This window comes from Atractosteus spatula, chromosome 8, assembly GCF_055471065.1.
Source record: "Atractosteus spatula isolate fAtrSpa1 chromosome 8, fAtrSpa1.hap1, whole genome shotgun sequence".
Classification (NCBI taxonomy): Eukaryota; Metazoa; Chordata; class Actinopteri; order Semionotiformes; family Lepisosteidae; genus Atractosteus; species Atractosteus spatula.
In genome coordinates this window covers 17,961,435-17,984,906 of record NC_142713.1, presented here as the reverse complement: position 1 = coordinate 17,984,906, position 23,472 = coordinate 17,961,435, and the positions used below count along the sequence as shown (strand labels likewise).

The 23,472-nt window shown below is 37.0% G+C and overlaps 2 protein-coding genes and 1 long non-coding RNA gene across 3 annotated transcripts in view; 1 reads left to right on the top strand and 2 right to left on the bottom strand.

The window, feature by feature from the left end:
* Positions 1–1,448: 1,448 nt before the first annotated feature.
* Positions 1,449–23,292, top strand: LOC148829236 (uncharacterized). The gene is made up of 3 exons (XR_016091443.1): positions 1,449–1,510; positions 22,513–22,644; positions 23,225–23,292. It is a non-coding gene; the product is annotated as an uncharacterized LOC148829236 (long non-coding RNA).
* Positions 6,767–9,328, bottom strand: LOC148829237 (sulfotransferase 6B1-like). Its single transcript, XM_088924080.1, has 6 exons — positions 8,912–9,328; positions 8,591–8,799; positions 8,043–8,169; positions 7,706–7,800; positions 7,309–7,495; positions 6,767–6,960 (listed from the first exon to the last, which is right to left on the bottom strand). Exons 1-6 carry the CDS (start codon positions 9,048–9,050, stop codon positions 6,845–6,847), a joined length of 873 nt encoding a protein of 290 aa, XP_088780206.1. The 5' UTR covers positions 9,051–9,328; the 3' UTR covers positions 6,767–6,844.
* LOC148829235 (fibronectin-like) overlaps positions 17,052–23,472 on the bottom strand; it is a 37,049-nt gene continuing 30,628 nt past the window's right edge. Inside the window, exons 41-50 of the mRNA XM_088922576.1 lie at positions 23,213–23,351; positions 22,586–22,774; positions 21,451–21,492; positions 20,969–21,001; positions 20,201–20,236; positions 19,305–19,340; positions 19,178–19,216; positions 19,002–19,043; positions 17,828–17,911; positions 17,052–17,410 (exon numbers count right to left, since the gene is read on the bottom strand). Coding sequence (XP_088778702.1) covers positions 17,359–17,410; positions 17,828–17,911; positions 19,002–19,043; positions 19,178–19,216; positions 19,305–19,340; positions 20,201–20,236; positions 20,969–21,001; positions 21,451–21,492; positions 22,586–22,774; positions 23,213–23,351 — 692 coding nt within the window. The 3' untranslated portion in view covers positions 17,052–17,358. The remainder of the gene's footprint in view (positions 17,411–17,827; positions 17,912–19,001; positions 19,044–19,177; positions 19,217–19,304; positions 19,341–20,200; positions 20,237–20,968; positions 21,002–21,450; positions 21,493–22,585; positions 22,775–23,212; positions 23,352–23,472) is intronic.

The following is a 23,472-nucleotide window of genomic DNA, read 5'->3' as shown; positions in this document are numbered from 1 at the left end:
TGAGACAGCATTACAGCACTGTGACACTCAAGCAGTAAGACTATTACAGCAGTGACACTGGAGCAGTGAATGTCTATTATAGCACTGTGACACTGAAGCAGTGAGACAGCATTACAATACTGTGACACTGAAGCAGTGAGTCACTATTACAGCACTGTGACACTCAAGCAGTGAGACAGCATTACAGCACTGTGACACTGAACCAGTGAGTCACTATTACAGCACTGTGACACTGAAGCAGTGAGTCACTATTACAGCACTGTGACACTCAAGCAGTGAGACAGCATTACAGCACTGTGACACTGAAGCAGTGAGTCACTATTACAGCACTGTGACACTCAAGCAATGAGACAGCATTACAGCACTGTGACACTAAAGCAGTAAGACTATTACAGCAGTGACACTGAAGCAGTGAATGTCTATTACAGCACTGTGACACTGAAGCAGTGTCTATTACAGCACTGACACTGAAGCAGTGAATGTCTATTACAGCACTGTGACACTCAAGCAGTGAGTGTCTATAACAGCACTGTGACACTCAAGCAGTGAGACTATTACAGCAGTGGCACTGAAGCAGTGAGTGGCGTGCTGTGCCTCCATCATATTCTGTCTGAGAAGGAATACATATTCTTCCAGTTTATCTCACATCTTTTCATTGTAAACTACAATTTCTGAGCAATGCAGCAGTGTGTTTCTTTTTTATCTTTTAAATTATCTTGAGGAATTCACACCACTGTGAGAAACAGGAGCTCAACCAGAAACGAGTTGATGCCTGATGAATAAGTTCCTTTACATTTGACTACACCAAACAAATTAATACGCACAGTACTCACAGTCTTTAAGTGAGTTGATGTTCCAGTATTGACCTGTCTTTCTCTGTGTAGTATTAAAGTCCTTTCACCTGTATTCAGCAGCTTTCTGGTATAGAACAGAAGGTTTCTCCCTTTAGCATTCCTGTTTCTAGTTTTTATGGCACTGCTTTTGTAGTGTTTGATATTAATCACCCGTACACCATGGCTGCAGTTTTCACGGCTCAGTTTCTAGTATTTAGGAGTTTGAAGTGATATAACCTGCCTTCACCTTTTACAGTTCGTCAGCCTGGGTGATGGAGTGATTAAGTTAATGGATTAAGTGCTAATGGTCATATACAGTACAGTATCAGCACAGGTTTGAATTCCACCTTTGTTTTTTGTTTTAAACTTGACAGCATTCTTTCTAAACTTTTGATTCAGCATTCTATTTGTTTTAAACTTGACAGCAGTAAAACGTTCTAAAAAAAAGAGCCAAAGCAGAAATGTTATACTCCAAATGAATATGAGAATTATAGGAATGTGGAAACTTCCAGACAAAAGGAGGGAGAATGAGGTGACACCCCGCTGTGCTGACAGACGCTGAGCAAGGCAGGCACACACATTGAGGCTGTCAGGCTGACTGGCAGACACACAGTCAGATAAACAGAGGAACAGGGCCGCACTGAGAGGACGAACAGCAAACTCATCAACCACACAAAGTAAGATATTTGAAAGGTTTATTTACACCGTGTTTTTTTAAAATAGAAAATCTTTATATCTCTATATTCAAATTGAAATGGTGGTGCGAATGCTGAGGTCTTAAGTAAAGTCAACCAGTCCAGTGTTGGAAAGGATGTCAGTGTAAGAATTAGCTGCAGCAAGTAAAGGAATTGTATTTCCAAAATATATATGTAAAAGCCATTATACAGTATATACATTTAACTTAATTTTCCTTGTGAGTACAACACATCTGCAATTATTCATCTCATATTTTCCACAAACCCCTTTGATTCTTTTACTACAGTATTTGTAGAACTTTAGCATTTTCTTCTTCGACACACTTACTTTGTTTTGTACAAAGAAGGTCATATACTGTAGCACATCTTTTAAACACTTTTTGATATATTTCCAAATTAGGAATCCACTGACATTCTTCTATTTTGGGTTTTGTAAAAAAAAAACTTTTTAGAGCATCCATTATTTTTACATTTACTGTTTCAGGCAAAGTGAAGTTCTAATGAGGTGCAATATGTATTACAATATGCTGCATAATAAGTGTTACACCAGTATAAGGGGTTTTATCACTATCTAGCTAATAAGGTGGGTTTAGGTCTGCCTTTACCAAAACTGTTGTTTTTTAAAAAACTGACTTTCGATCGCCATGTTCAGATTCTCTGACAGCAATCATGGTTTGAGTGTCTTAGGTGATTTATCTTGTAGCTACTATTTGATATTGAGCAACAAAGCCATGCCGCAACAAACAGAGATGGATTCTGCTTTCTTCCACTCATGTGCATGCGACTGAATTATCTGGAATGCATATAGATCAAAGGGCCACTGTGGTTTTTATCATCAGTTACAGAGACATTCAGAAAGAGCTCTGCATGCACTTGGGAACTCCACTGATCACGATGAGTTCATTGAATGCAATGGAGGCAAAATCTGACAGATAAAATGATCACACAGTGTGATATTAGCCTGGCTGAAAGCAGCATGATGGAGTAATTCTCCAGATGCACCCAGCCTGTGCAGCCAATGTCCTTTGTCCATCTGGCTCAGTTACAGGTCAAATAGAGCATGATGATGTTTAAATCAAGATAATCTTCACTGTTGTCTGCAATGTAACGTAAGGCAACATAAAACATATTACAGTATTTTCAAAGCAGTAACTATAGAATTTTAATGAAAATGTAGCTATTGCTAAACTTGAGTGTGAGAATGTTGTGGAACATTATTTTCAAAGAATGGCAAGGTCATATCACACAAAGATCATAGTGCCAGCCAGGAAACAACTATGCAATAAAGAGTATTTTCACAATAGAATGTAAGTTCACAATTTCCTGATATTCATTTTCTCACAGTCTTACTTATGCAGAACGCAAGAAAGGTTACAGAAAAAAACAGGCTTTCCATCCTTTCTCGCTCATTTGGCTGCAAGGATCTTAATGATTAAAATAACCTAAAAAGCTGTTCCTTAGAGGATTTCACAGCAACAACAACAGGGTTAGGATGTGTTGTGTAGACTGGTGGAGAGACGTGTCTCTCGAATGATTGTAATCATCTTTTAACTTGTGTCCTTGGGTTCTTGTAATTGTTATTCTTGAAGAGGTAATTGTAATTTCAGCATTTTGAATACATTGGGAATCAAAGCGGACTAGAAAATCGCACATACAGTAAGGTCAAACTACTGCCTTATATAACTTTAATATAACTTCCATTGAGTTAAAGTTACAGTATTATTAACAACACGTCCAACACTCATTTCCCACACTCTCTAGATGTGGAAAGTCATCATAAACTTCAGGGTCACTATCATACATTTGCAGGGCTCTGGAGTGTCTCAAAAGGTGCTCATTTGAAGGGGTTTTGAGGGGGTCTCAAAAGGGGGTTGGGTCTTGATGGCACTAGCTGGTTTTCCGTGGGTTTCCAAGGCAGAATCACGTGCTTGGCTGTGCAGTGCCGAAGAAAAGAAAGGATTGTTCAACAGGGACTGTGCTGACGCTCAGCAGAAGACTGAGGGCTTGCAACAGTGTCAGTGACAGAAGCGTCCCTCCTCCAACAGGAGCTAGCTCTTGTGTCCAGCACCGACTTACAGTGTGTCTACAGTTACTGTGCACATGAGCATGTTGCAGCACCATTTCTGGTGTCTCATTCTGTCATGAGTGGATATAGTAGTTGTTACTGAAGAGCCAGTGTTTTAAACTACTAGCAGTTCCTGATTGTATAGTGAATAAAATAATTATAGATCATACAAACATACATACTGTACAACACTACATACCATCATATTTAGTACTGATGTATTAGTATTTAATCAGGTCACTGGTATTCTTTCAACACAAATTGAACTCTTTGGAGTATGGGACAGTGAACTTTTGACTGACACATTGAGCCATACATTTCCAGTTCAGGTTACTTTCCCATGTGTAGTAAGCTTCCTCTGTAAACACAGCATGATTTTGCAGAATAGGTAGGTTTGCAAGGCTTCCTTTATCCTTACTGCTGAATGATGTAAGGCTAGAGAAATCAGATGGGTAAACTCTTCATTTAATTTGAAATTTTAACTTGATTTAAATTAAATTAATTTAACAAGCTAACTTTGTGCCTAAATCTGCAATCTTGAAACTCAATCAAGCTTTTCAATTGACATTGATCCAGATTTAATCTGTAACAGCCTTCCTTTAATACATTGTTCTGAGCTCAGTCAACATGTACAGTATTCTCTTGCTATTCACATTCAGTATATTAATATATTATATTTTATATATATATTTTATATATATTATTAATATATTATATCAATATCAAGTGATTTTTTTTTAAATGCAGTGACTTTGAAATGTATAGAGCAGTTCGGGAGTTACTGTAATTTGATCTTCTGCTCTAAGATGACATGAGTGTACTTGTATTCACTAGAACACATTTCATTTACTACAGATCCTTTTATCAATTAACATTTAACACAGGACACACACTAGGTTCCCTTGCATGTACAGTATAAACGTAACAGGCCTGTTCCCATCATGTAGGCACACTAGGCAAATACCAAGGGCACCAGGCTTAAAAGAGGTACACAATTAGACGGAAGTTCATTTTCTCTCTATTTATATATCAGTTACTGTATTTCGTATAAACAAGGATATGAATTATTGTAGTTTTAAAATAGTGCATGATTGCCATGTCCGAATTTGGCCATGTCAAACAATACAGAAACGTGTACACAGTATATTTCACACTGTGGACCATTCCATCCAACCCAGATCTGAGATGCTTCTATACATCTCTTCTCTTCGCAGCTGCAGGGGTACGAATCTTGAGTTTGCATCTCACACAACCCTTGTGACAGACCTCCCCTGTTACAGTAGCTTGGTTTCTTAGTTCACCTGGCTTGCTCCATCGTCAGCTGATGCAGGCCCAGTGTTCTTCTGCGATGGCCATTCCTTAGGGATGTCATCACCTCCCATGTGTTGTTGTGTGCTTGTAGATGGGATGGGAAGCTCTCATCATTGTTCATGATGGGAGGTGTGGCGAAGGCAACTAGTCCAGGGAAGTCCAAAATGGGAAATCCAGGGTGCAGTCCAAAGTCCAAAAACCGGGTGATCCATCCAAGACAAGACAGGGTTAAAATCCGGAACGGGATCCGGAACAGGAACAAGAAGTTAAAAGAAAGTAACGAGGCCAGGCGCTCCGAGCCCCGGTCTCAGATGGTCAGGATGCAGTGATGAAGCCTATGCCGTTGGGTCTCTCCTCGACCCGCCGGTAGGCGGGCTTCCGGGCATCTGTCTTCCAATGCTGAGTCCGGAATAGCGAGAGTGCCAGGCTTAAATAATGAGACACAAAACATGTGGGAGGTACACATAATCAATTAAAATACAAAAGGGTCAGCGCGCCCTTAAGAGAAGGGATCCCGATCATGACAACTAGGCCGTGCAGATGGCTATATGCTTTTCTTCCAGTAGCCGTTTTAACTTCTAATGGTTCTTCTTATTGCTCCCCATTGGCTACAGAAGAGTTGGTTTGTCTGAGAGCTGTGTTTGGGTTACGTGGGCTAGTCTGAACACTTTTTCAAGATTTTACCACCTACTGTACATGTGGGTGGTTCTTTGAGTCACTTTGTGGCTGTCTCTGTCCTTGACAATTTTCCAGACCTAATGCTAAGGCCAATATATACCACTAGGTACGCTATGCAACAGTATTGCTACACTGTCCTATTCGTTGCTACTCTTCAATATGAAAGGTAAGGTTAGGTTATCCATGAATCCTTGTTCCCTAAAAAAGAAGAGTTAATGTTTTTGGGTTTCTTGGTAGCCTCTTTTCAGGGTTTGTAAAGGAAAAGGGAAGACAGATAATGCTAATAATAACCTCCAAGGAGTAGATATGAAGATAGTATGTTATGCTCTGAAATGACCTGAAATCAGTAATGCTAATATAAAGACTGAGTCCATGCCCACGTTTGCACAGAGATATCACTTTAGCTGTATGGCACTATTATTTTTCAGCAAACCAGGTTTATACATATGACATATGTCTCTAAATTATTTAATATTATTTAACCTAACCCCATGGAGCTACGGCCCTTGTAGAAACCTGGCCTCCTCCACCACCCTCCTCCACGCATCTCGGTCCTGAGCCAGTCTTCGCCATCCTCTCACTCTCAGGTTTCTGAGGTCTTCTTCAGCATAATTATTAATATTATTTAAAGGTGAAGATATGTACTGTAGCACCTTTATTGTGGATTTTACAGAGTACCTAGTATAATTACTTATACTTTAATGTATATACTGCATGTAAGACAGTCCAAACAGTACAAAAGTGTTCCCTGTATCCAAAAATAGTTCAATTCACATGTTTATATCATAACAACAATATAATTCTAAAGCAATATGAGTCATCATTCAGATTGACAAAGTCAGATAAAATCATTTATATCAACTAATTTTATGTATATCAACTAATTCATAAAAACAAAAATTACACAAGGAGTTTTACAATATATGAAACTGATTTACAGAAAATATCTTTTGAACAATGGGATTTACAAAACTCTATTCAAACTTTTAAAAGTCAACCTATTATCCAAGAATAAAGCACTTCAAGTTATAATTATTTTTTAAAGAACTAATGGCTGAACAAATGTTGACAATTTGGAAATGTTTAGAATTAATTAAAAAAACTTAATATGATTTATAATAATACTAAAGTACAAAATACTAACAACAAAAAATAACCGATATTAAACAAACCATTCCCATCACAAAAAGCATCAAATGTATAATATTTTGACATTGATATTAGTACTGTCAGTGTACAGGTCCAGTACCTGCCTTTCATTCTTATTCATATTCAACACAGCTTGCTAAAGCACTAGAGTTGATCTTCTCCTTGAACACTGCATCAAACTGCACATTCTGTTTGGAGGTAAAATAGTTTCTCCAGTCACCAACAACACCTACAAAATGACATAATACATATTTTAAAAAATATAAAAATGGACCTTCATACCAATGTACTGTAAGTGATTTATGTACAGTAGTAGAATAAATGGCATTTTCAGATAAACACATTGGTTATAATGGTCTTGGTTAGCAGCCAACATCTTTCTTAATTGCTACCAGTATTTAATCACACATGTGTGTTGATCACTTAAACTTAACTTTAAATCCATTTATAAAGTATTAATATCTAGAAGAACATACATGTAGTCACTGTAAATAAAATCCACATTGAGTCATTTTCATATTCAGTGATTCAAGTACTGTTCATATTTTAAATAGACTTTGATGGTAAAACACCTTACCTTTCCTGAAGATCAGCTTCCTGTCAGATGTCAGGGCGCACACTGTGTGGTTTGTGTTCACTTTCTCCCTTTCTGCCTGTTCTTTCATTTCATGAAAGGAGCATTTCTTTGAGATCTCCCTGATCTGATCTTCAGTGACACTGATGTTCAAAAATGAGCTGATCTCTTTGACATGTTTTGGGAGATCCTGTAGAAAACAAATGATCCTGTTTTTCCATTTTAGCTTAGTGGGGAACAATGTAATATCCTGAAGTTTGTTTTTTTCATATTCCTACTTGAACACACTAAAATGTGCTCTTAGTTGCAATTGTGGTTCATTCTACAATTAAGTAAACATAATTTTAATGCATGTTTAGGCACACATTGATTAGAGCGCATTATGAAAGTATTATATCACCTTCTTCATTGACTCATAGTACAGGAACAGCATATTTTCATTGCTTTTATTCTTCTCCCAGCTCAGAGCATGATCAATCCAAGAACCATACACCACTGCAATGAGAACAAAGGTGTTGGAGTACTAATTATAATTGTGGTGGCTTCCTTACAGTTTGGCAATCACGAAGCATTTTAATTTGATCATGTCTTTAAAAATTTGCCTCAGCTTACATTTCAGTCAATAATTGAATTTGTGTCCTGTTGTACAGTAACTGATATACTGTAGCGGTTGTATCTATATAATATTAAATTATGAAATCTCCCAAAATATGTACCAGTGTAAACAATATGCTTACCTTCACCTTTCAGGAACATCTCTAAAAAGGCTGACCACTTCTCAACATTGGGTAGATGGGGATTTTGCTGGTAGTAATGATACATTGAAACCGCTGTGTCCTTGGGATTCCTGATCACATAAATCATCTGAGAAGCCAAATATAAAGCAGACATTTGTAAATTTATATTTGCATATACAGTACCTTCTAAAATTCTAGCAAATAACCAAGGACCTAGAAAAGTACAATCATTCCATCTTTGCAGTTTTCCTTCCTTTCTCTAAATATTTTCCTTCAGGATTATTATACTTGCACTTCTGTATCCACATGACTCATTACTCTGTTTTCACAAAACTGCAAGTAAAAGAGAGGTTGAATACAGGTACATAAAAACCTGCATATATGTAAGATCAATTTCTCTAACATTTCAATCAAATCTATCTACAGTACAATGCAAGGAGGAATGATCCTTGGGATTAATTAATATCCAATATACAGTCGAATATGCAATATTTTATTTTAGCTGTCTTAAGATCTTGAGATGTATACTCTGGGCTTTCACTGCCTACCTTACATGTCTTTGTTTTGAACTGCACAGGGATCATGTCATAGCTGAGATGTGTTGGGATGAGCCTCTTACTGGGAAGGTTTCTCAGCTCATCGAATTTGGAGAGATCTCCAAACTCCAGAGATGAAGTCAGTGTCACCAGGCCAGCACTGTGGTTCTCACTGTGGCAGCTGTGCAAATTCTTCATGATTTCAGCCAGCCAGTGTGTGCCTTCGGAAGAAATCAAAAACAAAACTGTGTGAAACCAAACGCTTAGGACTAAAAATACACACCAGAGATACAAAACAAGGACATGAGAAAACACCTTTTTGAATGTTCTTACCTGATTTCGGATAGGACACTAACAGCACATCATCTTCTCTGGCTTCGAAGGTATCCAAGGCCTGGAGCAGTTCTGTGGAGACTCTGGTTGAGAAGGGAATGCCCTTAAAGCTGTGAATTAATTCTTTTTGTTCTGGCATCTTTATATGAACACTTAAGTATATCTGCTGTCTTCAGATGTAGTGTGACTGTCTTATATACAGATACGGTATCCTTCACTGAAATAGGAAAACAGAGCCCATGGCATGGTGCAAACAGGGTGGTGTTGAATTTCCAAATTTACCAGAAGGAAATGTTGTAATTAACAGTATGGTAAATGAACAAGCATTTTGAGAAACATTTCCAATAAAATCACAGATTTCAAGTGTTGCATTAAATCTTAAAATACCAGATTTAATGTGCCAGCAAAATAGCAAATATTGTGTTGTGCTTTCTCTATTCTTTTTTAAATTTTTCCTGTTATTTGTTAATGTTAACTTATGAAAAATTAAGAACAGCTATACACAGGTTCTAATAGAAAAAGGAAACAGCAAGTTTTGCTTTATTTTTAAATTGTATTTTGTAATACCCAATTTGTATTAGGGAGTACAGAAAATGACAGATTTTTTGTTGCCACAAAATGACAAAATTAATATATTTTTCCATTTTCACACCCAAAGAAGGCTCCAAAGCCGAAATGTTGTGTTTCCTTTCTACTCTTTTCAGCATGGAATAAACCTTTAACTTGTAACTTTATATTCCTAGGACTGCTAATGAGACAACCTAATCTAAGAAAGTGATTCAAGTTCATTTTGGAGATAGCTAAGATATTACATGAATATCTCATTTTGCCAAGGACAGAATTTCAGGCTTACAAAGGCATGCTCCAGAAAAACAGAATTCTATCCATATGAAAGTATTAGTATTTGCACTGAAGAACCATAGAATTGTGGATATTAAAAGTAAACAAATCTCCGGGGCCTGGAGGGAATTGTAACAATTGCACATGAGAAAACCAGAGATGTTATTCCCAAGCCAGTAGCAAAACTCTTCCAGCAATCAATTAGGCCATTGTAACCAAGTAATTACATAACAATAAGTCTCAAGTCTGTTACATGTAAGTTTATGGACTCGTTAATAAGCAATAGACTAGAGGACCATTCGATCATTGATTTTGAGTAAGCATACATGTCAGCATACATGACATACAGTTGTATATTTACTTTCTTATAATTTTTATAAAATTCCTCATAAAAGATCATTGTATCAAATTGTAGGCAGTTAGTTTTCAGGGTAAAGATGGTATTCGACCTTAGAATGAGTTAATAAACAGAAAGTAGAGGGGTGGCTTGGTGTGATTAGCATCGGTTCCTTATAAGGCTAGGATGCTGTGGTTTTCCTCCCATTGTCCAAAGACGTACCTGGAGGATAATTGGCTCTGTAAAAACTGGCCCTAGTGTGAGTGTGTGCCTGTTTGTCTGTACATGCCCTTGTGTCTGTACACTGGGGTCCAATCCATGGTGTATCCAGCCTTGTGCCCATTACTTTGTGGGATAAGCCCCTACTCTCCCATGTCCCTGGATTAAATAAAGCGGTACAGTAAGAAAAAAGAAGGATGGACAAATCAGAATGATAAAATACATTGATAAGATCAAATGAGAATATGTCTTGGTCAACAGATTATAAAAAGAATGTTACAGCTAAGCAATCAGTTGAAAACATGTAATAAGGTGATACCTGACGTTGTCAATCAGTGTGAGTGCTGGCCGTCAATGGGAACATCCAAAGACAGCAGTATTGTCTCTCCACTACATTCCCCCAGTATATGAAATCTAAGTACACAGTGCATTGTTACAACAAGGCGACGAGCTGGAAAGAGCCACGACTGTAGGACAGGATGAGGAACCAAGCAAAGTTGCTTACAAGGTGTAATGGGGCGGACAGGCTAACAGTGTGGTTCTGCCTTGGGATTGGGCAGTCTGGCTGATTCAGGCTGGATCTTATTAGTTCAGACAGACTGGTTAGTGCTAATAGCACTTCCTCAATTCAACACAACTGCACTGTCAGAGCTCCACACAGCGGACAGAGCAGGGTTTAAGTAACCTAGAGCTCATAAGATAATCATCTGTTAAGTGGGGGCAGATGGCAGAGACAGCCTCCTAGAAGGAGTTCTCATGGCATGGTGATTTCACGGAGGTGTTTGACTCCTCGGCCAGCTGTCATGGAGACAGGGGCCTGTGAGCTCTGTGACACCCATGCATACAGTAACAGTGCATGTGCTCTGTTTATATCCATTACTGCTCTACTTTGTTCAAAGAACTCTAACAAATTAGCTAAACATGTCCTATGCTAATTGTCTGTTACAATCCTACAGCCATACAGATGATCCTCTTGTTTACCTTAGTTGTTACCATGCATCTAACAGAAGTAGGACAATTATATTGGTGTATAGGAATTTGGTTCAGTCTTATTACTCTTTTGGTGGTTGTGCACAATTACATCCATAAATGTTTCCAATCGGCAGATATTAGATTTAGTCGTTACGGTTACCAGACATCCAGGAAAATTAAGATTATGCCAGTTTTTATTCTTTTTTTGTCATGATCCATTTTATTGACACACATTACATCCACAGGCAGAAGTGTCAGTATCCTTCAAATAAAACTATGATATTCATCAATATTCATCGTCATTATTGTTCATTAAATTATATGTTTATCAGTGTTCCTTTTTAAAAGACTATAGAACAAATCTGGATGCATCCCAACAAAAAGATGCGATAGTTCACAGAGTTACAAATGACAGTGTTGGTCCTCTGGTACATTCTGGCACATTCTCACACCACCTGTGATTATGGCTGTTTTCACCGTTTTCACTGTACATGGTGAACAAAGAGTTTCACTTCAGCAACACTGGAGAAAAAACACACATCTACCACCATGTTTAATTTTATTAATCCATAAACCTTGAGAAACAAAAAACAGAACATGACCTCAGAGTCTTTATCAGCCACTAAGGAGGAGACTAACTCATACTCTGGCCTTGCTGTTGCTCTCTACTTTCAGTATCCCCTCTGTACTTTTCCTCTGCCATGTGTGACCTAATTCAACTTTGCTCTTCTTACTGTCTCCAAACAACAGCTCTTTATTTACTTTCATTTGGGACACAACACAGCACAAGACCCTCAAAAGGGCTCCTGTGCTTCATCGGCAGCACCTTCCTCTTCAGTGTAATCAAGTTACAGCTTGTGGTGCTCTGCTTCTGCTCCTGGAATTTAGTCCATGAAGTTCCAGGAACCTGCCAGGCTTTTGTGCAATGACAGACTGTTGTGCTATCAGTGTCCTGTTGATTGAACTCTCACAGCATGGTCAGACTTCAACAGTTTGAAACTGAGCACCGTATTCTCGGGTCTTGGTTCTGCTCTTGGTTCTGAGCAGTGAACTGCGAGTTAGATGTGAGACTGGAACCCCAGTTCTTCCCACACTGCAGGGAAAATAACCAGATGGCAGAAAACCATGTACTAGTAGCACACAAGTCACCCTCTGCTGCCTTTTCTGATGAGCCTTTGATAAACTCCATGAACACATAAAACGCTTGTATCAAATCTTTTAACTCTAATGAATAATAAAATAAGTGCTGAAAACCACAGATTTCTATTTATTTTACCTGGAATTACCAACTACCTTTCTGAATAAATGTCAAGGCAAGAGCAAGGAGAACCAGCATACTGTACAAAACAGTGATAGTACATAATTCATTCATTCTCCCATAGCAAAAAACAAAACTCAAAAATCCTATAGAAAAAACCTACAGTACCAACAGTTATATACAAATGACCATTATAATATGAAATCATTTGAAATCTGATTTTCTATCAGTGTCTTTACAAATATGAACGTACTTATTCCATCCATTACAATCGGTTCTCTGCTGATCTAATGACTCTGTCCCTTACTTCTTGTCTTAAACTGTTTCATTCCTTCATAATCTGCTTTCCTGAAATTGTAATGGATTCTACCTTTTTTATTTCAAATTTACTTCAGATGGGATACTGTTGAAGGATAATCTGAATACTGCTTTCACTCGGGTCTCAGCAAATGGAATTTTTCTTTTCCCTCAAAAACTGTTTATATAACATACCGATTGCAGCACTGAGAGCCACCAGTTGCTTTTCATAATCAACAACATAAAAAGAGTTAATGTGTTAACACGTCTTTCAGAAAGCCTCAGTAAATAAGATGGCAGCAGTATGACTAACTTGTTGTTTATAGATCTCAATGTAAGAGCATGCCAGATCCTTAGTAGGATGGGAAACCCCACAGAAGATCAGCTTGCTGCTCCAGGGAGGGCTGGTGGACTAGGACTGTACTGTAGGTGCACGCTTTCTTCTGGACCAGAGGTTTTCAAAACCTTTGCTGCTGTCCTTTGGATGAGGCATTCTGAGGTCATGACTACTTGGTCTTCATAGAGCCTATAGTGGTTCCAAATGTGTTCATCCCAGTGTTACAGTATGTCTAAATTCCAGCCTGGGCTTGTGCATTTTGGCCTTCCTGTACCCCTTTGATTCAGCTGATGAAACATGTTCTCTACCCTTTCTTCTGGCAAATAATGGCTGCATTTCAGAAGTGGTTGACATGCTTTCTCTCCAATATGATGCACTTTGGGATCCAAAACACTACATAAATGCAAGGAACTGTTCTAATATTAACTACAACCAGTACTTGCTCCTGGATGGTTGAGGGTTGGTGTATTCATTTTCACAAACATTAGTCATAGTAAAGTAAAAATAAAGGCAAAGAGGGAAAAAATCAGTTTAAGCTTTACATTAAATATTTGCTTTAAAAAAATCAAAAGGGCAGAGTTATTAAAATAGAGCTTTCTCAATCACTGTTAATATGGGCAATTCCCATCCCATTACCAGAGCAGTCCTGGAGCTCATCACCTGTGAACCTGAATTATGTGAGATGCCAGTGAGGACTTTGAGAAGAGAAAAGTGTGTCTTTCCACAAATGTCTACTCACCTCCTTGCAATGACTAGACTCTCAATTTACAGTATTATGCTGGATTGCATTATCTTTTATATAACACCATGCTAATCTCAAAAGTATTGCAATTATACCGCTTGTAACCTTATGCCTGTACTCAAAGCACTGATGACCTCTGTAAAATATTAGTTTAAAACACTTCTTTTGTTAACATGTCCTTGTGATTCTGGCATAATGCGTAGACTGCAGGTAGCTACAAATGACATTTTTGATAACAGGAAGGACAATCATCCAGCTGCTGTGTGAGGGAGCTGCATGGGAATGAGAAGTGTAACCTCTGTGATCTGGCTATAAAGAGATCTCTGCCAGGGGAACAGGCAGAGGAAGGAAAGGAGAGAAAAAAAAACTTTTACTTCCTCTCATGCTGCTGTATGGTGCCTTAATTTCAGCTGAAATAAAGGCCCGATGATTGCTTCACTCTGATTCTTTCCCCCAGTCTCCTGAAGAGGGGTGACCCTCATTCATCTGCCTTTAATGCCCTTCCAGTAACTTCAATTTCATGGAAAAATAAGAACAGATTTTGTCAGCATAAAACAATGTGTGGAAAGAACTTTGCTACTACTAGCAATCCAAAAATCACAAATTGTTATTCAGGGACATATGAAAAAAAAACAGATTCAGCGTGGCTAGGCAATTTGTTCTACACTTATCACCCTTTTGTATATAAATTAATTCCTATTTTCATAGTCCTAAGTGCCCCTTTATTATTCCACATTAAAATATATTCCATAATTAATTATTATTATTATTAATTCCATAAATAAAATAATTCATTTGAAAATTGAACCACTCATGCTGCACAGGCTTTGTGATTGCAATACATGAAAACTGTATTTAGTGTGAAATTGTACACAATGCTTAGGTACAAACTGAAATCTGGAAGTCCTGAAAAAAATGGGAACCAGAGATTCCAGAAAACCTTGCTGCTACGTGTTTGACAGTACCAATGAACAATGCTTCAGATGAAAAATATTTTTTGGCAGATCAAAATGTTCATGTTAGCACGATAAGTGGCTACATAAAGCCACCTAACACCTTTATGCACATTTTGACAGACTTAAATTCTGTTATTAAATACAATACGGTATATAAGGGCTTAATGAGTGCCCAGGGGCAAGTGACTATAAGAAGGGGGTGCAGAACATCTAAAGGAAACCAAGTTTTAACTGGTGAAACTTTAAACATTCTGGCAAATCTGTGGTTTTGTAATATTACTTTACAGATTAGTCATTGGAGCACAGGTTAAGCACAGGCTGCAGGTTTAGCTGAAGCTTTACAGTTTGTCCATTGACATGTTTTTTTTTAATGTTATACACTGATCACTGCATCACGTCCTGGACTTGGGTTGTAGCGTTCTGGAACAAGCTACCCAGCCATATTGATACAGCTGATACTGTGACTTATTTCAAGTAATAGCCAGATTCTCACATCTATTAGTTGATTAGCTACTACATAGCAGACAGGTTAGATTATCTGAATGGTCTCCTTTCATTTGTAACTTTTCCTGTTCTTCTTTGATTACAGAGTGTTCCTGTCTAGTTATATTAAAAGAAGGCTGGTATTTTAGTGAATTATCCCTCTCTGGTGCTGCATGTTCAGTTCTAAAAACAGGGACCTGTACAAATTCTATTTTCGGGAGCCTGATGCCACAACTGTCCACAAGGTGGTGTTATACTTATTAATGTGCTCTGCCATCCTACCTCCCCCCTCCCGCCCACACACAAAAAATAGATGAGCACAGTAGTGCTGCTATTGAACATTTTTAATAGCCAAATTTGAATTGGGTCGAAAGGGAGTTTTTTAATTTTATCTGTAAGTTAAAATCTACTGTACTGTAATGCTGCAATGAAACATACTGAATGGAAAACAAACATTATCAATTGTACAATGTAGTAGCTGTATACCCTGTGAAGTCAAACAATCTACAGTAAAAAATTGTCATGAAATACACATCCTTTTTCAGTTTTATGGAGATGTAACCATTACTTGTTCATACCTGTGACTGTTTTCCTGCTTTTTTGGATTCTGGCCACATTAACAGATATAATAACCCTGTGACCTAGAAAATGATTTTACCAACATACTCCCAGCCTTACTCATAATGACATCACAGAAATAATGACTTAGCTATATGGGTACCAGTCAATAGAGGAATGAGATGTTTATATTTCACAATTATTGGCATATGCTGTACATGACCAGAGTAATCTAAATTTAGGATTCACTTCATTTTATGGAGCTGTTTGTGTGGATGGAGGGGATTGAGTACACTGTGAGAAGCAGCACCCTTGTGCGAATACTTTTGTTTCAGCTGCACTTCTGATTATTAAACCTCACCAGTAGTTTGCTTATGTTACGGTAAATCTTACTGGTATACAAGTGGTGCAATGCATTTGTTGCAGATTGCTTCAAACAAAGGCCACCTGCACTCCTAACCTGACTTTCACTGTAGACTGTACACCCGGTTGGTCAAATGATAGTTAGCAAAAAAAAAGTATCTATATCGTACCTGCTCAATAAATGCTTGGGCACCTGGTACAAAAAAGATTGTTAAAACTTTGCAAATGTGATGTTCATTTTATGTTCAATAATAATTTAACACCAAGGCTTCTGTAACACTTATTTGTTGAATTTAATCAGAATGTAGTAAATTAAAACAGACTAAGAGTCATGTTAGATTGACATTTGCATTCTACAAAATGAAATATTATTCTGTGTAAGATAGTGATTTCTATTGATACTACACAAACTGAAAACCATTCTATAACTAACTTTAGTTAACCTTTTTTAAAAGACAGATAATATTCGTGTTAAATTACCTTACAAAAAAGACAAGTGGCCTTCAACAGAGTATTTTGAAATGTTCAGAATATATTTTAATAGCAAAAAAAAGCAAATAGTACCCAGAGATTCCTAATTATCGATAATAATTATCATTCATGCAACAGACTAAATTTACATATTGATAATATAATAGAATAACATGATTTGATTTTGCTATAGGAAAAAATATAAATATAGAAAATGTAGGAATGTAAATGTAAATACAGACATTTTTAGAGTACTGCCCTTACTTTCACCATAGTTTTACAGTAATAAAGCCCAAAACACATTCAGGACTGTAAGGTGGATAATTGCTGGGTCCTAAATTGACAGCTAAATGCTGATGTAAATAACTGCTTAAGAATCAGGTATAAACCAGCGAAGCAGATTATAGGAGGGAGCAATGGGGTAGACTGGAGTGTGCCGATGCAGCACGAGACTGAAGAATTCGATTTCTTCATTGGAAGGGAGGTAGCAAGTGATCATCCCGCTTCTGTAAACCATTCAAAGGAGTTGTTAGCTTTTGCCCAGGGAGTGCATTTTCCAAAATGTCTCTTCAATGTAGTCAACATATTAGGAAATTCAAGAGGAACCTCACCGTCTACACGGGCACTGCTTTAGACTCAGAGTGATCGGAAACAGATGACGAAATTCTAGAGGAAGAGGAAACAGCACACAACTGTTAAACAGTACTGAGCAGCACACAGTTCCACAACACGGAGAACCCTGCTGCAGAGAGTGAATATTAAAGTTCAGCTGGTTTTATATTGACAGAGCAGGATCCAGAAAACCTATTTGAGCTGCCTAGAACAACCATTCCATTCTGTAAATACACCTGTGCATCATTCACCCCCTTCCAATAATGTCCCATCTTGATGGATTACGAATAATGTATTCATATTTTTAAAGTGAAGATCTTTTTGAATCAAAACTTGAATGCTCTAAGTTTTAAAATTATGCTTTTAGATTTTCAGATGTCTCATCTTAAAACACTGAAAACTGGTATGAAGTCCACCAGGTGCCAGTTTCCTGGGAAACTGAAATATTTAATTAAAAAAATCAGTACTCACACTTGTCTGTGAAGAATGCTGTATGACTCCTGGGAAGAGCTATTGTGAGAGACAGTGGAAGATACTACCATGGTCTGAGTTGACCTGGCCATAGGAAAAAACAAACAGAACGTTTGCATTTACTCCCAATTCAGATTTTGTAAGGCAGCAGTATACGTTTTCCAAGTTGGTCACTGAATCTAAAAGCAAATTCCTAGTTATTGGTCTAATTATAAATCTTTTGCAGGTGATCCTAAAAGAGGCAGTTACTGTATATATGATGTGAAAGCAGAAAAGGAAATACAAGACAGAGTTTAGCTCTGTCTGGAACTTGGCATAAACCTGGGAAATGAAATTTAAAGTAAGGGAGTAGCATTAAATGTAGGAACCAGGAATATAGGCAGTGGTACTGGATTTGGAGAATTTACATTAAAAGTTGTTTACTATTTTATTCATCGTACAAAAGTAATTGTTTCCATGCAGACATTGTGAGTAAAAGCTAAAGGCCAATTGAATAACTAATCAACAGCACTTTTTTTCCTCTAAGTAACACTTTACTTACTAACAACTAACAACATTAGTAAAGTGCAGTGCATTTATCGGCTGTATTGTTGAAATCCTGTTTTTGTTTGACGGGGACATGATCTGAAATGACGAACCGGGTCATGCATTTTACTGTATAACTTGAAATAAATACAGTACAGAATATATTTACAGCAGATAATACAGTAAATACAGTATGGTGTTACCAACTGTTGATCCATGACAGTCAAGCTCCATTTCCAATTGTAAAAAATTGGAAGTGAAAATAAGTTAAATGAGGCTAAAATTTAAGTTAGAAATCAGGCCCCCATGCTAGCTTCCTTGACAAGCATGTAAAAGATGGAGTGCTTCCCTTTGTAGTCAGGGGAAATTGGCAATGCTGGCTTTTTTCCAGCATAGCTTTGTTTTGCAGTAAATGAAAAATTAAAAACAACTAAACAACTAATATACGAACTCATGCACAAAGCACATAGATTATTGTTTGCAAATATTTACAATTGGAGTGAGTCCTTAGGCCCAGCCTTGTACAAGCCTTTTTGTCATCGGTATGTTATTGCTGCCTTGGAAAGGGTTTCAGAAAGAGCAACCAAAATGATATCCTGGGTCAAATAAATGTCACCTCAACTGAAAAGATGCATCAATTTTCACTTACCCTGCCACACTACTTCCCTGTTGTCTTGCTAGAGTGCTTGATCTGCATGTAAAAAGTGCACGTCTTAATCATTGAGAAAGAGTGGGATTTAAGTATGCAGTATAAGCAAAGTACATTACTGTAACTACGTGTTTTATGTCAAAGATTCATAACTTTAAATTCATCATAAAAAATACCTTTTTGCTGATTCCAGAAAGTCAGAGGCAGACCTTGACCTGTGTTGATAAAAATACTCATCTGTAATTGCTATCGTTCTGTTAGAACTTTATATTTAGTGTTTAAATATATTTAAATTAACATTACCTTGGTTTTGAAGTTTGAATTCCAAGTGTAGAAGACCTGAAAAAAAAATCAACATAATCACATTATTTTTTTCCTATAATAAGAAATAAGAATATCCTGAAATTTGAACTAAATTGGCTGGTAAGACAAAAACTGATATTTTAAGTTTTGACATTAGTCATAACTAATTGTGCAAAAATTACTTGCTAATACTAAACTAATAAATGAACTTTGTAAACATTTTGAATTTTCAAAATTTTGCAAAAGAATTTACATGACTAATGAAGAAGCTAAAAGCTTTATACAGACTTCATAAGACACTTACTTGTCTTTTACTTGTGCATTTGTTATGCACAAAGACCTCTAAGAAATCTACATAGAAGTATCTACAGTACCAGATATATCTGATAGGTAACAAAAATGATCATCATGTCATCATTATCCTACAGATTTCTTTATTAACTGATCAAAGTTTACCTCTTTCTCATTAACTACAACTGATCGTTTCTGCAGACAACTTTTAATTATTGCTAACAAGCTGAATGACACTGTTGAATATTAAACATAAACAATTAAGAAGTGTTCTAAATGAGAGGAATCTGTTTGGTATATCAAGCTCGTTCGGATTCTAGTAGCTAAGAGGATCGGAGGATCTCATCTGGCTGTTTCTTGATCATCAGATTTGATAACACGGCTGGGTAGCTTGTTCCAGACTCTTTGTATACTCTTTGTAAACAAAGTACCTCCTGTTCTCAGTTTTAAAAGCACTTCTTGTGGTTTCCATTTCTGTCCTCTGGTTCTTATTGTACAGGTAAATAAATGAATCAAATTAAAATATGCAGAAAGCACCTTAATAGTTTAAAGAAAAATCAGAAAATTGCCTGAAATAAAATCTTGCAGCAGGAAAACATCTTTACCTTGAAATTGCCTCAAGAATCCTCTGATCTGGTTGCCTTAGAAAACAAACAAACAAAGGAACATTATAATTAAATTGAATAGTGCCTAATGGAATTACAGGACATTTAAATGTTGATTTTCTTTTTTTCATTTTGAATGACAGATGTTGGTCCATTGCAGTTAAGGTTTGCTTTCAATCTTAATTTGTTAACATCATCAATGTATATTTTTTAATAGTACAATCAAATAAAAATAAAAACAATAAAAACAATTCAATTGAAAATAAGTAAGCAAGCACAGAAACGACTTGAGCTTCCATCCCTGCAGAATGGACAAAGCTGGCAGATTCCAAAGCAAAGTCATAAAAAGGCAAAATAGATGCTCTGATTCAACTAATTATGTGGTAATAACTGAAGGAAGTATTCATAGGACCTTCAATAGGACTGAGTGGATAAGTAACCAAAGCAAAAAAAAGAAAACAGTATCAGTCTCAATTTGACCAAGCTCTGGGTACTCTCTGGGTGTGGGAGCATTGTGAGAGAAAATCACAATATATAATAATTACTTTCTGACTTGTGATCCCCTAGGTAATGCTGCATCATGGTTTTCAAGCCTCATTTGTTTCTTAATTGGCATGTACAGTAATCCCAGATTTATGATGTGATATTGAAAAATATGTACAAAAGTAAAGTCACTGGAGTATCTTATGTTTTCTTTCTACCCGGAAATATTAGGAACAGTACGGCAAACAAGATAACAGTGTTCTGTTTCTGAAACTGTCTTTTTACCTGTGGGTGGAACTGTTCACCTCCAAATTTACCCTAAAAATGGAAAATGATTATTAATGGAGGTATTTATGACAGCATTTAACCCACTACACACCCAACAGACATCTTTGTGCATTCAAAAATGTTTGAACATATTGATTTGACTATAATTGAATACATACGGTATTTTTGGTATTTACTAAAAATATATTACTCAGAACTTGCATACATTTACATAATGCATATCTTTAAAGATAAGCTGGGATGCTTGTAATATACAGTGTGTTAGTTTTGCACACTGGGTCTGCATGTTGCTAAAATTGTGTTGAGAAAATATATAGAAAGAGCAAGCAATTACAAATAAATTGGTGTGATTATTTTCTGATTTTTAGATCCCAACAACACATCACTTTTCTGAAAACAAAAAATAACACTATAATAAAGATAATCAGGTCTACTCTTCTACATTGCAGATTGTATTTACATTACTGTATATTACTGACCTGTTCCTTATATTCTCCAAGAATGCATAAAATGAATTATGTCTGAAAGAAAAAAAAAGCAATTTGAACAATTCTAATCCCCTTTGTAAAGCATTTAGGGTATCAGGTTTTTCAGTTCCCATCATCTGGTTTTATTTTTGTTTTTTGTATTTGTTTTGATTTTAAGAAAATAAATAATCTTACATTTAGTAAGAATGTACAAATATGTACTGTACATACAGGTAACTACCAAAATAAAGGAAACCCCAGCATAGTGTCTTAACAGGGAGTTGGGCAACCATGAGGAACCAGAACAGCTTAAATGTGTCTTGGCACAGATTCTACAAGTGTCTGGAACTCTATTGGAGGAATGTAATGCCATTTTCCACTTGAAATTCCAAAGGAGTATTTGCTTTTGTGCACAGTTGCCCCTAGATGATTACATCTTTACCTCAGACTCCCATGCCAACATCACCTTTGCCACTGTTCCTTGTGTACCACCTGCATGTTGATCAGTCTTCCTCACTGAAGCTCCTGCCAGACATGCCCCAAAGTTTGGCACATTGACCCCTCTCACAAAGTCATCAAAGTGACATTTCTTCTTCTAGCCTTGGTAACCAAAATAATGGGCAACTGGGCCTGCTGAGCATTTTTATACGTGACCCTAAGCATGCTGGGATGTTAATCGCTAAACCACACCTTTGTGGAACCACCTGTTTTCAATATACTTTGCATCCCTAAATGTTACACAATGCATCATTTATTTAGGCAGTTATCTGTATATGTTCAAACTTTACCCCTCTACACAGCTGAGTGGAGACTTACATTCTAATATAGAGAGGGCCTGTTTTTTACTGTACCTGTTCAGTCATGTGTTTCAGCCCACCTGTTTCTTTAGTAACATCAGGTACTTACAGTACATACATTTTAAAAGCTTTGTTTTTTGTTTTTCCTGGCTGAATACATCATTTTAAAAAAATGATACAACCTGCAACAGATGCATATTATGGTTCTTTGTAGTTTCTAGGTTACAAAAATCAATCAACAGACTAAATTGTCATTTAATATTTTCTTGTGTTTCAGAACCCGTATTCTGCCTGAGTACAGCACTGAGTACAGCACAGGTCCGGCACTGTGAGCCTGTGTGTGTCTCTACCTATGGAGCTGTGGAGAGGTCTGGCTGGACAGCTGGTACTCCTCTCTTGACTGAATGAAGTAGGGGGCATTCTCCTGTTGTACCTCCCGGTGCACTCTGACCACTTGTCCAGTCGCCAGGCTGTTGTGCAGCATGTCTTTAGTATAGTGGGTGTCGTATGCCTTTGCTTGTTTGTATACCTTCCTGGGCCTGTGGCACAAACAAAATAACATTAAGAAGACTTGCTCTACACACACACTCTTTATAATACATGTTGTATGATGCTAATGAGAATATTTTCCAAAGATCAGACAGAATGTCATTAAAATTCCATCACTGTGCACTTATTTATAAACTTTAAATTGGATCTTAATATGATAAAACCTTTTTTTATTTAGCAAGTAAGTCATTTAGCAAGCGAATTAAATTTTCAAGCAAGCTGGAATATTAAAACCAGCAAGAATTGCCTACTCCCATATTTGCTTTTGTTTTCCAACAGAACTGTTTTGTCATGTTCACAAGGTAATAGATTTGGTAGTAGTATTGGGAAGCCCAGCTTTTACTGGAATCTAATTTGCAGATAACTCCAGTCTTGCGGCATGAAAAAGCAAGTCGTGCTAAGTGACACACTTCAGGACTCCTGCTTACTTTTTCCTACAGCAGACCAAGCAGAACAGACAGAGGAGCAGGAGGAGAAAGAAGAGCACTGCCAATATCACAACCAGGACAATCATCCCAGCAGAGTGCACTGAGTCCCAGGGCTGTATGGTCTGGTACGGAATCGGCTCTAGAAAAACAGAACACGTCTCTGACATTTCTGAGATATTTAGAGAGTCAGAGAAGCAATCAAACATCACAGAAAAGAGATTTAATTACATTACATGTAGGAACATTTCCCAGTTAGTTTA

Excerpts from the sequence above, each read along its gene's own strand:
- LOC148829237 (XM_088924080.1), bottom strand. The coding sequence starts at position 9,050 with ATGCCAGAACAAAAAGAATTAATTCACAGCTTTAAGGGCATTCCCTTC. Across the intron at positions 8,800-8,911 it reads AGTGTCCTATCCGAAATCAG|GCACACACTGGCTGGCTGAA; the intron begins GTAAGAACATTC and ends TTTCTTCCGAAG. Across the intron at positions 7,496-7,705 it reads ACTATGAGTCAATGAAGAAG|GATCTCCCAAAACATGTCAA; the intron begins GTGATATAATAC and ends TGTTTTCTACAG.